Source organism: Lytechinus pictus, chromosome 10, assembly GCF_037042905.1.
Source record: "Lytechinus pictus isolate F3 Inbred chromosome 10, Lp3.0, whole genome shotgun sequence".
NCBI classification, from domain to species: domain Eukaryota; kingdom Metazoa; phylum Echinodermata; class Echinoidea; order Temnopleuroida; family Toxopneustidae; genus Lytechinus; species Lytechinus pictus.
The window spans coordinates 8,599,476-8,612,637 of record NC_087254.1 but is presented as its reverse complement, the minus strand read 5'-3'; the positions used below and the strand labels follow the sequence as shown (position 1 = coordinate 8,612,637).

The following is a 13,162-nucleotide window of genomic DNA, read 5'->3' as shown; positions in this document are numbered from 1 at the left end:
TATTGTAAAGGCCTGTTTTATTCGGTTATCTGTATGTACATGTATATTTGCCTATAATCATAAAAAAATGTGTATCTATACCCATCGGGTATAATTATTGATGTAATTACAAATGACCCATATTTTCTATACGTATTATTATGCTTTTAGTAATTTTGGAAGTTACTCTCCCGCCTCACTGTACAAATCTTCCAAACATCATTAGTATGCATATACATAAGGTTTAGGGGATATATCGTCGTGGCGTCAACCTGACATTCTGCTGATGTGGGTCATTATGACATCATAATAACTCTTACCTGTCAACAATATGTAACGAGCCAAACAAGATACCTGATGAGGTATTAAGGGAGTATGGTAGTTGTCCCGCGTGGGGGATTGGTGGGTTATTAGATACGGGCGAGGGGTTTTCGATGATAGTCGGCGGAGAGGTGGGCTGTCCCCCGGGATGGGTCCGGGTAATGTGAATGGACATCCTGTGTCACGATCGTGGGCAAACAGACCAAGATGAACCGATCAATCTAGCGATGACAATGGCCGGGATAGGGAGGAAGGGAGGGAGAATGAAGGAAGTTGTGAGAAGAATATAACGATGGAGAGAGAGAGAGACGCACTCACACACCCACACCCACTAACACACAGATGGAGGGAAGAGGATGAGGGCGGAGAGAGAGAGATGTGAGGCTTGGTGAAAGACTTAAAGCAACATATCATGCATAGGTATATAGACTAAAGTTTTATCGAAATCGGATGTGAAAAAGGAGAGTCATTGAAGTTCTAAGATTTTGCTTAAATCCACGAAACAGAACAAATCAGATGATATGCACAAATGAGAGAGCAATACATTTATTTTGCAGTATTGTATGAAATGTCATATATTTCCAGTTTTCATGTCATGCATTGGTCTATAGACTAACGTTTTATCAAAATCGAATGTGAAAAAAGAGAGTTATGAAATTCTAAGATTTTGTTAAAATCCACGGAACAGAACAGATCGGATGATTTGCAAATGATCTGAGAGCAATACATTTCATTTGCAGTTTATTGTATGATGTATCAAATATTTCCATTTTTTTAATAGGTTGAGAAGAATAAAGAAGATCTTGATTGAATCATAAAAAAGTTATAATAATGGCGATCTCACATGTTCATTGAGTACTCGTTATTGACATTATTATATTGCGATTTCATGTTTGACCTAAAAAAAAAGAAGAAAAACGTGAGTATGGCGTAAGAGGGTCTTTCATTTGCTTATTAATCGTGATTTGTACTATGAAAAAAACCTTTTAAATTTTGTTATATAATGAGGTATATATATATTTTCGATTAACCTTTCATTGTTTTTTTTTATATAATGATATATACATATATTTTAGATTAACCTTACAGTGTTTTTTTCCTTTTCCACCTCAACTCATGGTTGAGGTGGAATACGGGAGAAATGTCTTTTAGTTTATCACATGTAGGTCGGTTTGTCATTGTGAATCTCTTTAACGGTATTCCACGTGTTCCATAAAGCTGTTCGTGTAAAGTTTCGACTTAACGCATGACTGAAACATGTTCTTCGGTGTTAAGTCAGCTCCGGGGGGGGGGGGGGTATAATATGAATCACAAAAAAAAGGTTACCAGTCATGCGTGAAGTTGCTGACGAACAGCTAATGGAACACCCACACAAAAGTACAGAGCACTGATTTAAATTTATATTTGTATGCACGAGTATATGGAGCCTGTGTGTGTATTTGTGTGTGTGAGAGTTCGTAAAATTTCAACTACTTCGAGGGACATTTTATTAATTTTACCACTTCATCCGGGGACTTGGTTACGACCATGGACCTACTAGACCAGGGACGTCCCCGGTCTGCAAAACCATGCCAATCTAATCAGCATCTTTTCAAACCGGTTTATAGTAAACGATTAATAAAAAGTTCCCGTTCGGCTACTTAAACTAAAGTTGTGTATGTAAGGCGATTGAAAGTGTCCCCGGCTACCGAACGAAGCTCATGTATATGTCCGAAAATGATCCCAGATAAATTGTGGATTGAATTAAAAATTTCAAGTGTATGAGACCTCAAACGCACGTCCCCACTTTGGCGATTAATGGTAAGTGAGTCCCCGATTGTCAAATTACAAGACTGCGTATGTGAAGGAGAGAGAGGGAATGTGTGTGTGTGTGTGTGTGTGAATATTGGGATGTTTAGAATATTTGAAGGCCTGTGAATATATGATGGTGTGGTCTATTGTCTTTCTCTAAAAACTTGGTGGTTCGAGCTACGCTGAGACTAGATAGCATGTAGTTCTAACTATTGAAATATGAGTTATGTTACCGATTTGTAACAGTTAATAAGGAAAAAAAATGAGAAAGGGACTTGCAGTTGTATTGTTAATAATATTGATGGGAATCACAATACCATGGGATGGAATGAACTTCTTTTTTGAAAATTGACGTTGGAATGTCTTCAGGAACGGTATTGTTTCCTACAGCCTACACCAAGTGTAAGGGACAATTGAATTATTCTCTATTTACCCTAAATGAACTATATTTCAAATGTCAATGCATTCTTTGGGTATATTAATCTGCAATATGGATTCATAAAAGGCTAAAATTAAAGTATCATCAATATAAAATTCACACTAATAAATGAAGTTTTGATATTTCTAATATTAAAACTAAACAAGGTATTCATAAGAATTATTAATATTAGGTGTTATAATTATTTCTGTGCGATCAATACATTTTGAGTCTTTATTCCAAGAGAGAAGAGAAAAAAAATGTCTGCATGTAAGAACGGTGCGTCGCCAAGATATTTTACTATAAAGGGTCGGACAAGACGATCCAATTGTGACGTCATATTTTTCTTAATTGAATTATAAGCATGTTTATAAGGGTATAAATATTGTAGAGGTAACAACTCTGACCTCTCGTTTCATACTCGTCTCCCTTACCCCTTTAAAAAAAATTATTTTCCTTATTATTTATCTAAGCTTTTATTCACTACTCGAAAAATGAAAGGGGCCGACCGCCCCTGCCCATACCCCCGGCTGACCCGGCCCTGCATGTAAGACCCAAGTCTTCGCCACTTTTCTGCCCCCCTCCTCCTGCCCTATCTATTTTTCTCTCTCACACACACCATTTTTTCAGCAAACAACAGAAAATAAACACAATGTATTGTTTTTTTATATTTCAAAATGCATTTCATTTTTTATTCACGTTTTCTTATGTTTCTTCCTTCACTGGATGATAAATAGAATAGATTTGATAGTTTCTCCTTTTCCCATGATACAGAAGTTATTACATCTCACAAAAACACAGAAGTGGAATGTACAACAATACTCTAATCATCATATGAATGAGACAATGGATATACGTGTAGTGCAGCTTCAATAACAACGAATGAGAATGTCTTTGAAATTGGAATACTCAGATGAATATGAAAGAAATTCTAAAGGTTCGACGAACTTAATACTCACAAAGAAAGCTACCAACGTCTACAATTTGAAACATTGTCTAAAGTGACACTTCACAATAAGCCAATTCCTAATTAGCTCTAGAACAATTTTTCGCAAGTGACCTTTCTTTTTTTCAATTGGATATGAAATCAATTTATTTATTATTGACTATAATTTAGTTTTATCGAAAGAAGATGTTATGCCACTTTGCCTGGTGTCCGAGGAACCGCTTCGTAGACCAGGGGCCCGTAACACAAAGCTTAGCAATGATCGTAGAACATTTTTCTACGATTGATTCCATTGACTACAATACACAATCAATCGTGAAAATCAAGCGTACGATTAATCAATTACCTATGTGTTACGAGACCCAGGTGGTACAACTTCTAGGTTAGGCTTATTTACAAAGTCGGTATCTTGAACCTTTGACAGATTGCAAACATGGTTTAACGCTCTGTTATTCTTAAAATGGGATCAAAACACATTTTGAAATAATATATCAATAATCATGTCCATCTCAGTGATTAAAAAAAAACACAATTCGTGCACGGCTAATGACCTGCTGTTCACCAAAAACTGTGATTACAATTTGTTTATTATGTTGCGAAAACCATCAGCCAAAGGTCTCTTACATTTCCATGTCGTTCTAATAATTTGAGAACGATACGAAAGTTTTCCTACTCAAGCAGTGGTATCCTTATATTGTCCTCATTATTTTATGATGTTCAACAACAGTTTATTACAAGGTCAAGTTTATAACTCGTATACTATTTCCAGTTTTTATGCATTATTATCACTAGCTGGACCCGTTTAATGGTAATTTACAACTCCAGAATATATCCAAACCTCGCTTTTAAACCTCTATAGCAAAATGTGTTCATCATCCTTCACTAAAACCTTTTTTTAATAAACACACGGGAACATGATAACTGCCTATTGAAGCGTAGATAACTTGCGTACTTGATAATAAAAAAATTGTACTATGCTTATTTCAAAATGTACATTTATTATTGTTACTTTCTTCTTTACAATAAAATTATTATTTGTATATGAAAAGAAGCTTTTCAGTTTCTATTTATTGGTGTTTAGTATTGTAAAACTCCTCTATCATTGTTTATCTTTTTGTGCTATCAATTGATTTTTTTTAGAAAGCCAAATACTGCAAATTACACTTTCAATGTGTGGCGTATTAGCCTTAATTCTGGCGGAGTGAATAAAGTATATCAGACCCCTGATACAATCATGTTTTAATTAATTATAAGATGTGTGTTTATCCGTTGTGGTTTCTTACAAAATCCTAGTCTATGGAGTTAAGGTGTTGATATTGCATCCAAAATACTGATTACTTTGTGTAATTCCGTTTTAGATGTAGCTATGTGTTACGAGAAGAAATTAGTTCAATGACAACGGGATTGTTAGACAGAGACAAAGGCCCATATTCTGATATCAGATTTAAATTAGACCATGGTCTAAGTCTGGTCTAAAATTATGGAAGGCTATGAGTGTAAAAACAAAATGTTTAAACTTCAATGCTTAATCAATGCGTTTAATATGATGCTTCCCATGGTTTAACGGTGAAGAAGTCTGTTGTAATTATCATTTCAAGATTTTTCTTTACGATTTGAATGCAAAGTGTGATGATATATTGATCATCTAATTATATAAATTGATATCACATTTGGCATTCCATAGTTTAACCACAACTTTACACTAAGGTTTAAGTCAAACCAGACTTCAGAATACGGGCCATAATGTTGGGTCCATTTTAAAACGTATACACAGATTCCTCAGTGATTGAATAACCTTTTTTGAAATTCTAACCAGAGACCAGTCACACAATGTTGCGATCAATGACAAACATCAAGTTATCAAACTATTATGAGTAGATGACAGCATGTCTTTAAAAATTTTGAACATACATAATTTGTCTTGATTGTCCAATGCTATATAGTGATTGATTTTAAACCTTTCTGCCACGGTGCCTATATATATCACACCATGTTATGACTGCTTTACAATCTGCGTTAGGTTTCTTTTGCAAGTGTGACATAATGATCGATATTCCGTGGCTTGTTGAATAACATACAATAAATTGCCTTCCTATGGAGAATCAAAGGAAAACAAAACCGTCGGATTTAGAAAACAGCCGCAACCAACACCTACAAATTAATTCCTCCTTTGCGATGACCTTTCAACATGTCGGTCTCGTTTTCAAATTTACCAAGACATGAACTTTACAAATATCTATTTTTACACCACAACATCGTATTATTATTCATTTCTTCTCCTTACTACGTATGCCTCATCCTCATTGAAATACAGAGAAGGTCATGAGGACGCAGTAAAAAGATAAGAAATGAACCTCCGGGGGGAGATCTTTTTCTCACTTCTGTCAAAAGGTCGAATAGTTCTCATTCTGGCCACATTTACACATCTGCTGTCTGGGATGAAAGCGTCTTTACCCATGGGGCGCATGTACAGTTGAAATGTCAAAGTCATGGAAGTCGGAATCATTCCATATTCTCTTTAACAATATCACAGAATGGTGAAGGCGCCAACGCAATTCACACGATTGGCGGCAGCAACGTCAATAAGGTTCATAACAAAAATATAGAGTTATTAGTTTGACGTGTAAGTCTGATTTTCAGAGAATGCAACTTGTAACAAAGACACAAAACATGGAAGAAAATGACAACGCTAAAACAAATGCATTTCTAATATCACTTGACAAAACAAGTATACCTACTTGAGCAATGTGGAATCTAGTGCGAAACTGTTAAACAGGAAAGAGAAATTCGTAGATGATAGTCAAGGAATCCGTAATTTGAACCACAGTTTTTCATCTCCTACCCCCAAAACCTTATTTCCCCCGATGAATCTTGCAACTTGAAGGAATATTCTTTCCAATACACCTTTAGCGAGGTTGAACGAAAACTAATTTACGGCCTCGAGTGCCAATATAATACCCATTCGATTCCAAGCAAAATGAGAATTATTTTTCGCTAACCTTCTGCATTGGGGCGTCATTTTGCAAATGAGAAAATAGTTATAGGACGCTTGCTGCATCCAAGGGAATCGGCAGATGGGTAGTCGTAAAAATGACGAAGCCCTCAAAACGATTAAAGAATAAGATACAGCCAGCTACATGTGTTTCCGCGGGGCCTGCTTTCTTTCAGCCGTTGAAACTTTATCCGTAAATAGCCGTCCGATTCTAGGCAATGCCTCGCTCTAATCTGGTGTTACTTGACAGCTTTGTGATAATTAGCTGAAATCAATACCTCAATCTTACCACCGTGTTCTTTCGGACTTCTAATAACTTGGAGGCGTAATTTGGCTCAACCAGCCTCTTCGCGTAAATCACATTTTCTCAACGTCAGTGGCAGGGAATAACAAATTTTTGCTTCCATAAAGAAGCAACATGTTCTTCGTCACCGTGAGTTATTTGGATACCCTCTGAAACATATTTTGAAATAAAATATCGATCCGGTAATACTCGCACAATTAACTGAATTTCTGTTACATCACTAGACCTTAGTCTAATTATGTCTAAGCAAGCATCCAAACGAACTACACTTGCAATTGAAGATTTGACATGATCAACAAAATATGTTTCATATTGGGTTTCATTTTAAAAAATACGAGGCTTTTTTGTCTCCTCTAAGATTTATTACTTGGATAAAATCTACGATAACTTTTACACATCCATCTAAATTCAACATAATTCAGTATGAACATTTTCATACAGTATCATTAATCAAATATGATGTATAATACTAATACTGGTCGGTCACGTGACACGGACGGGTTTCATTGATTGATTATAGTTTGTCACAAATACATCAAGTGAAATTTAGGAAAAGGAGGGATGGATAGAGAGAGAGAACATGAAAAAGAGGTTTATGGTCTAGAAATAAAATAAGCTCGTAGTTAAGTATGTGGAATGTGAATAGATTTTTCACGGTGGCGAGGATCGACAATAATATTGTTACAAAAAAAGAAGGGGAAACAGACGGTATAAAATCTGAATCATTACACAACACCGATATTATTGCTGAATTCCGTGAGATCCTAGCCAATGTCTCCCTTCTTGTACGCTTAACAGACTTTATCCAAAACATGCTCATTGTAGCAAAGCCGAAAAATAAATATAAAATTTACTTTTAAATCATTAGGTCAGTATTGTTAAAAGCATTTAAGCAGTTAACAAGATAGTGCAAATTCAAAAGAATATTTATTGTGAATATGATACAGATAGCTAGGACAGTTGGAAGGAATGGGATTGCATGGCAGTTACTCTCAATTTTAATAAAATGTTGGGTTAAAAAATGTTTTAAAGGGTTTCACATTTTACTACATAATTCAAATGGTATGAAGGGCGACTGGTAATCATTATCCGTACCCAATATCTGTATATCAGCAGGTGGTTTCACTATAATAATGGCGCATGATCAGACTATTGCAATGTAAATTACATCCTCCCTTGTCACTAAGTATAAGAGATGAATATCAAATCAACAGCACCGAAATAAAGCAGTGTCATTTCCCTCCGACGGATTTCATAGTGGAGATAAAATATTTTCCGTTCAGAGCCATTAAATCTCTTTGCCAATACCAATATCCGAAATGAACATCTAAATGGGATCCAATCCCGGCGTTCGAACGGAAAAATATCGTCATAATTTGAATTGATCAGGTTTGCTATTATCATTTACGGTGCTCTCAAGATTGCATCGCCTAGACGAGCGTTTCCAGCTATTCTTCTGCTCCTCCCCCTTCCTCTGTAAGGATAGAATCCATTAGACCTGTTCATATGGCCATCCTTATAACGTAAACCAATGCACGATTCTACCCCGAACTACATCCATCTTCATCATTCACCTATCCTGGTAATGTTCGGACTAAATTTCCAAGCGAGCGTTTCGTAAACAAAACTACTCTTCGCCAATTTCAAACGGTCCATGCCCAATTTTATTTTAATGTCTTGTGCATATCAATAAATATTGTGTCGTCATTGCTTTGAAAGCTCATTTCGGGTACGTCTTGCCTAGAACGAATACTGCGCACGCTGAGCGTTGCTAGATACATACATTCTACTGAGTGCCTTCTCTAAGTTTTCAACATGTGAGTTTAGTGGTTGTAAAAATTATTCACTGTGGTACACAATATATTAATGAGGTAAAAAGCATTGGACTTGTATAACACCAAAGGTGTGCGTTTATGCTCCTCAAATAATCATTCGAACACGACTTATGCATTTTGTGACATTAAAAATATTTCACACCACTCTCCACGGATAGTATTGCAAAATCAAGTTACCGACGAAAACATCTATTCTGGTAATAAACTTACTGCGCTTAATATCTGCATAGCTTTCATGAAGAAGGAAAAAAATGGGATGATGATCAAAATAATCTTTAATTGCTCGTAATGGTGATTCAGCTTTACCATGGCGACTAGGAATCACAAGAACAACGAAATAGAAGAAGATGATTGAGCTTGGTGTCTCATATATAGGTATCATTCAAATTAAAGGAAAACACAACATTAACTTAAAAATCGGTATGGTAATGACGTCCCTCGGTCCCAATTAGTCTTCGGTGTCTCAGGAAAACACCTTGTCAGAGAAAATTGTCCAAAAAAAGAATAAAGAGTATGTATGTACATGTGAGATTCGATTACAGAATATGCAATCTATGTACACTTCAACAATAAATGAACTATTATCTAACTTTTTGGAACACTGTCCATCTCACTCAAGAATAGTTTGTACACATAACAATATAAACTTCCGGATTACACAACTCCCGAAGATATACATGTAAAGATTTAGGTTCGGTCGTCAAATCTTCAGAAAAATATATTTCGAAATCTTTGGAGTGCACACATAGAATATTGTCAAAACGTGTAAAAATACAGTTGATGTACAGATGTGTCTTGACGTGACTCGAGTCCAGCTGACATCTTCTGCACTTGAGATGACTTGATAAACAAACCGTAGTGGGACCTTCGTTTGATTCACATCGAGTCTGTAGCCGCTGATATCCATTCTCGTGCTTTTCATATATATGAATATAAAAATGTGTAAGTGCCAATGAGAAACCTGCAGCGGGACAAGGTTTTCACAATTTGATGTACCGTGCTATTAACGCAGTAGTACGCCATCACCGGTAGTTTTATCCGGTGGAACTGTTGACAGCATCGCTCACATTCGACTCCTGTGTTATATGTATAACATTTTGACCAAAGACTAGTGCGGTCGGATGGGGTATCCTAGCAAAACAGATCTTTTGAACGGAGGTCTGTACCGGTTGAAGTTTGCCAGCCTTCCATCTGAAGCTGTTTTCCTCCATTACGGCAGTGACATATTCCTTCACATGGTGTGTCTTCACATGGTGTGTGGAACGAAAGTATTAAGTTTTTGATAATAAATGAGAAGAAGTGTTCAAATGTCGCATCCAGTAAATTCGGTCCTTTTTTAACAACCTACAAGAACCAGGTCTTGTGCATCGTATTTGACTGCTTATTATGCACAGACAACATTGAATCCAATCAGATTATGAACTAGCTCCATCCGACTCTAACCAGTTTAAGAGCAATTCAGATCAATACGGGATGATTAACTGATATTCGGTTGTCATACCGGATATTAACACTTCTTTTGATTGCGTCAAAGGAGATATGATTTCTTGACTAAATGTTTTAAACGGGATCCCGCTTGTTTAAACCTTAGATGCCTTATTTGGTCTATTTGGTTTTGCTCTTTTTTTGTAAGTTATATGAGAAACAGACTGAGTGAATTATTTCTTAGTGTTTTCTTTTAAACCATTTTCCGCAAGAATACATATCACAAGGTGCCACATCCAGTAATTGAAAGGACTAAAAAAGTTTCATATTTCTACTTTTAGTTGTTCCTCGAGCTCGTCATTAAGATCATCAGTACCAAGAAGTTGGGCGGCCGCAGCACTGGCTGCCTCTGTAGTTGGCTGCTCGTCAAGTAAAAAGTCTATGTCATTGTTGTTATCTCCGATGATTTGCAACGCGCTGGTTATGTCGATTCCGTGCTCTGTTGATAAACGATCGAGGTCTGCTTTAAGTCCAACTACCATATCAGACAGTGCTAAAATATAATTCTTGGCCAGAGTAAGAGTTTCGATTTTGGACAGTTTCCGTTCCGCGCGTACGTGCGGAATGATATTGCGCAAGTTCTGGAAGGCATCGTTAAGTGTGTGCATGCGCATGCGTTCTCGCTCGTTGCTTTCTAACCGACGAACGTTCCTTTCACGCGCGCTGACTCCTTTCCGCCGCCGTGTTCCGCTACCGCTTTTCCGACCGCTTTTTGACCGCTTTGCACCAGATTCTTCCATGAGGGACCCCGTCGAGGATTCACATTCCCCTGATCCATCGTTTGATCCGTCTTCTGTAGAGTTAGTCCGACTCAATTGTCGCTTTTGTCCTCTACGTTTTTTCGAGCTCGCTTTATTGCTTGGTATCCCAGCCGATTCTGCGCACCATGCTTCTACGTTCGGCGGCGAATGGTCGTCGATATCGAACTGACTCCACGACATCGTCCCTTTCATCTATGTATCTTTTTTTTCACCAACAAATCAAGTGCAAATTCCGAGTTTTACGATTTTAAGGTGTATCGGGACTAGAAGCAATTCAACAGATAGCCGTCAGCAGAGCTTTGTGGTCCAGACAGCAGGCATAAATAATTCGGTAATCAAGCGTGTTGGTGTATCCGGCAATAGTCCATCCGGTGAATATCCTCTATGATGTTCTCAAGTTGACGAAATCTGAAACGAAAAGAAGCAGAAATTATATATTAGCAATTTTGTAATAATGAAAGAAGATGTATAACAATTATCGTCTAACAAGTACCAACTGTTCAAATGAAGATAAATGATGATAATTAGATTGTCATTTCACTTTTGTACATGACACTGTGTGGATAAACTTACTATATTGTTTTAAGTGAATGTTTACGGGAACTGGAAGTAATTACATGGTCAATCGATCAATAATTTTAAAAATTAAAAATCATTTACAATCAAAAGCTCATTGCACGAGATTCTGATTCACATGGTTTTTCGTTACCAAGCTTATGTCAAATTTTATCCCTCCCCATTCTAGGATTCTCCTAAAATACTTTGATATGCCCCTTTCCCTTCTTCTGAACTTCATTAGGAACACGAGATTTTTCCTTCCAATTCTACCGGTATACTGCTCACTTATAATTTATATTCTTTATCATGTATATCACTGTATCTCACAGGCGTATGTGCGTACATTTCCAGGCTGCATTTGCCTACTTAAAAAAAAACACAACTGAATGCGATGCTGAATATATTACGGATTATGCATATAGAGTATTAAATCATCGACTGGAACTTTGCAGAGAAAACTAAGTAAACACAGTATGCGATACATTGGGTGTGCAAACACTGAAAAAAGGTTGTCATATTGGGTATCGTGAGAGGTGTAACACGTGGCGAAGAAAACGGAAACACAACTTCAAATATCCGCCATCAGTCAACATTCAGTCAAGAAGCTATTGGGAATGTGAACGTAATGGCAGACAAAATGATTGTAGAGATCTTATGAAACGTTTAAATTGTATCATATCACACCGTTGCGGTTCTCTTTCCCTAAAATTTTGATGATATACATTTCAGTTTGATGAGATTATGGAGCGCAAAATTCATTCTAACCGTTATTTACAAGAGGTAAACATACTCAAATGAAGTATTGGCACCAGAGAACATTGTAAAAAAAGTGTTTTGGTGAGGTGGTGACAGTCCCCATCCGCCCAGCGTAAATTTGAATGAGAATAATACTGCATATTTTCTTGAACACAAGTTACCGAAGTATCTAACTAGTTGCAATAGTAAGGGGGAATAGTCATAAATATTGATATGTTCTAGGTGCACGATGTAGAAGACAAACCACGAGAAACATCCAATTTGGCTGAATGCAACAAGCGTGCATTTCTTATCAAGTGTCTGACCCATCATGTAGAGGCATTGATGACTAAAAAGAAACTTCTGTTTGACATTTCACTTGGAAATGAAATAATGAAATAATGATAAAGCCAAATTTTCCTTTTTCTTCTTAGTAGACATCATTTGTGATCGTTTGATATATCTCTTTTTTCTTTCTTTCTGGCATTCTTTCTTTCTTTCCCATCCATTTATATAGCGATTGTGGATATTATTCTAACTCATCAGGCATGTTTAATATTCAATGAGCACGTGTTCATTTCGCAATATGTCTGGACCCATCAGTTTATGATTCATTCATGTCCAGTGCGCTATTAGTTTAATTGGTGTCACGGATTCTTGATCAGCATGATACACTGGATAATTACTGAGGGAAATAGTAATGACCAATGCCCTGGTAACGGGTGATATCCAGTGATATCGTACTTAAAGTGATCAAAGGCAACCGATGAAATTATTAAGTTGGTGCCATGGACACTGATCGGATTGCTTGTAAATGCATATAAATTTACCATCGCTGCTGGGGAAATAAACAAATCAAAATGGAAGTATAGGCCTATTGGCTGAAATAGTATCATGAAGCTATAAGCATAAATAAAAATAGTGCCAATATTTTTAAGCTTAACGCATGTATGCTTTGCTATTGTACAAAGCTTGCTTTTCATAATGGAAACATTGGAAATTTTTACTAAAAACTTAAGTGTGACGTCATGAATTGT

The 13,162-nt window shown here is 36.6% G+C and overlaps 1 protein-coding gene across 1 annotated transcript; it reads right to left on the bottom strand.

Annotated features, from left to right (window-relative positions):
* Positions 1-3,574: 3,574 nt before the first annotated feature.
* Positions 3,575-11,235, bottom strand: LOC135155629 (class A basic helix-loop-helix protein 15-like). Its single transcript, XM_064105271.1, has one exon. It carries the CDS (start codon positions 11,022-11,024, stop codon positions 10,335-10,337), a length of 690 nt encoding a protein of 229 aa, XP_063961341.1. The 5' UTR covers positions 11,025-11,235; the 3' UTR covers positions 3,575-10,334.
* Between the last annotated feature and the right edge of the window lie 1,927 nt (positions 11,236-13,162).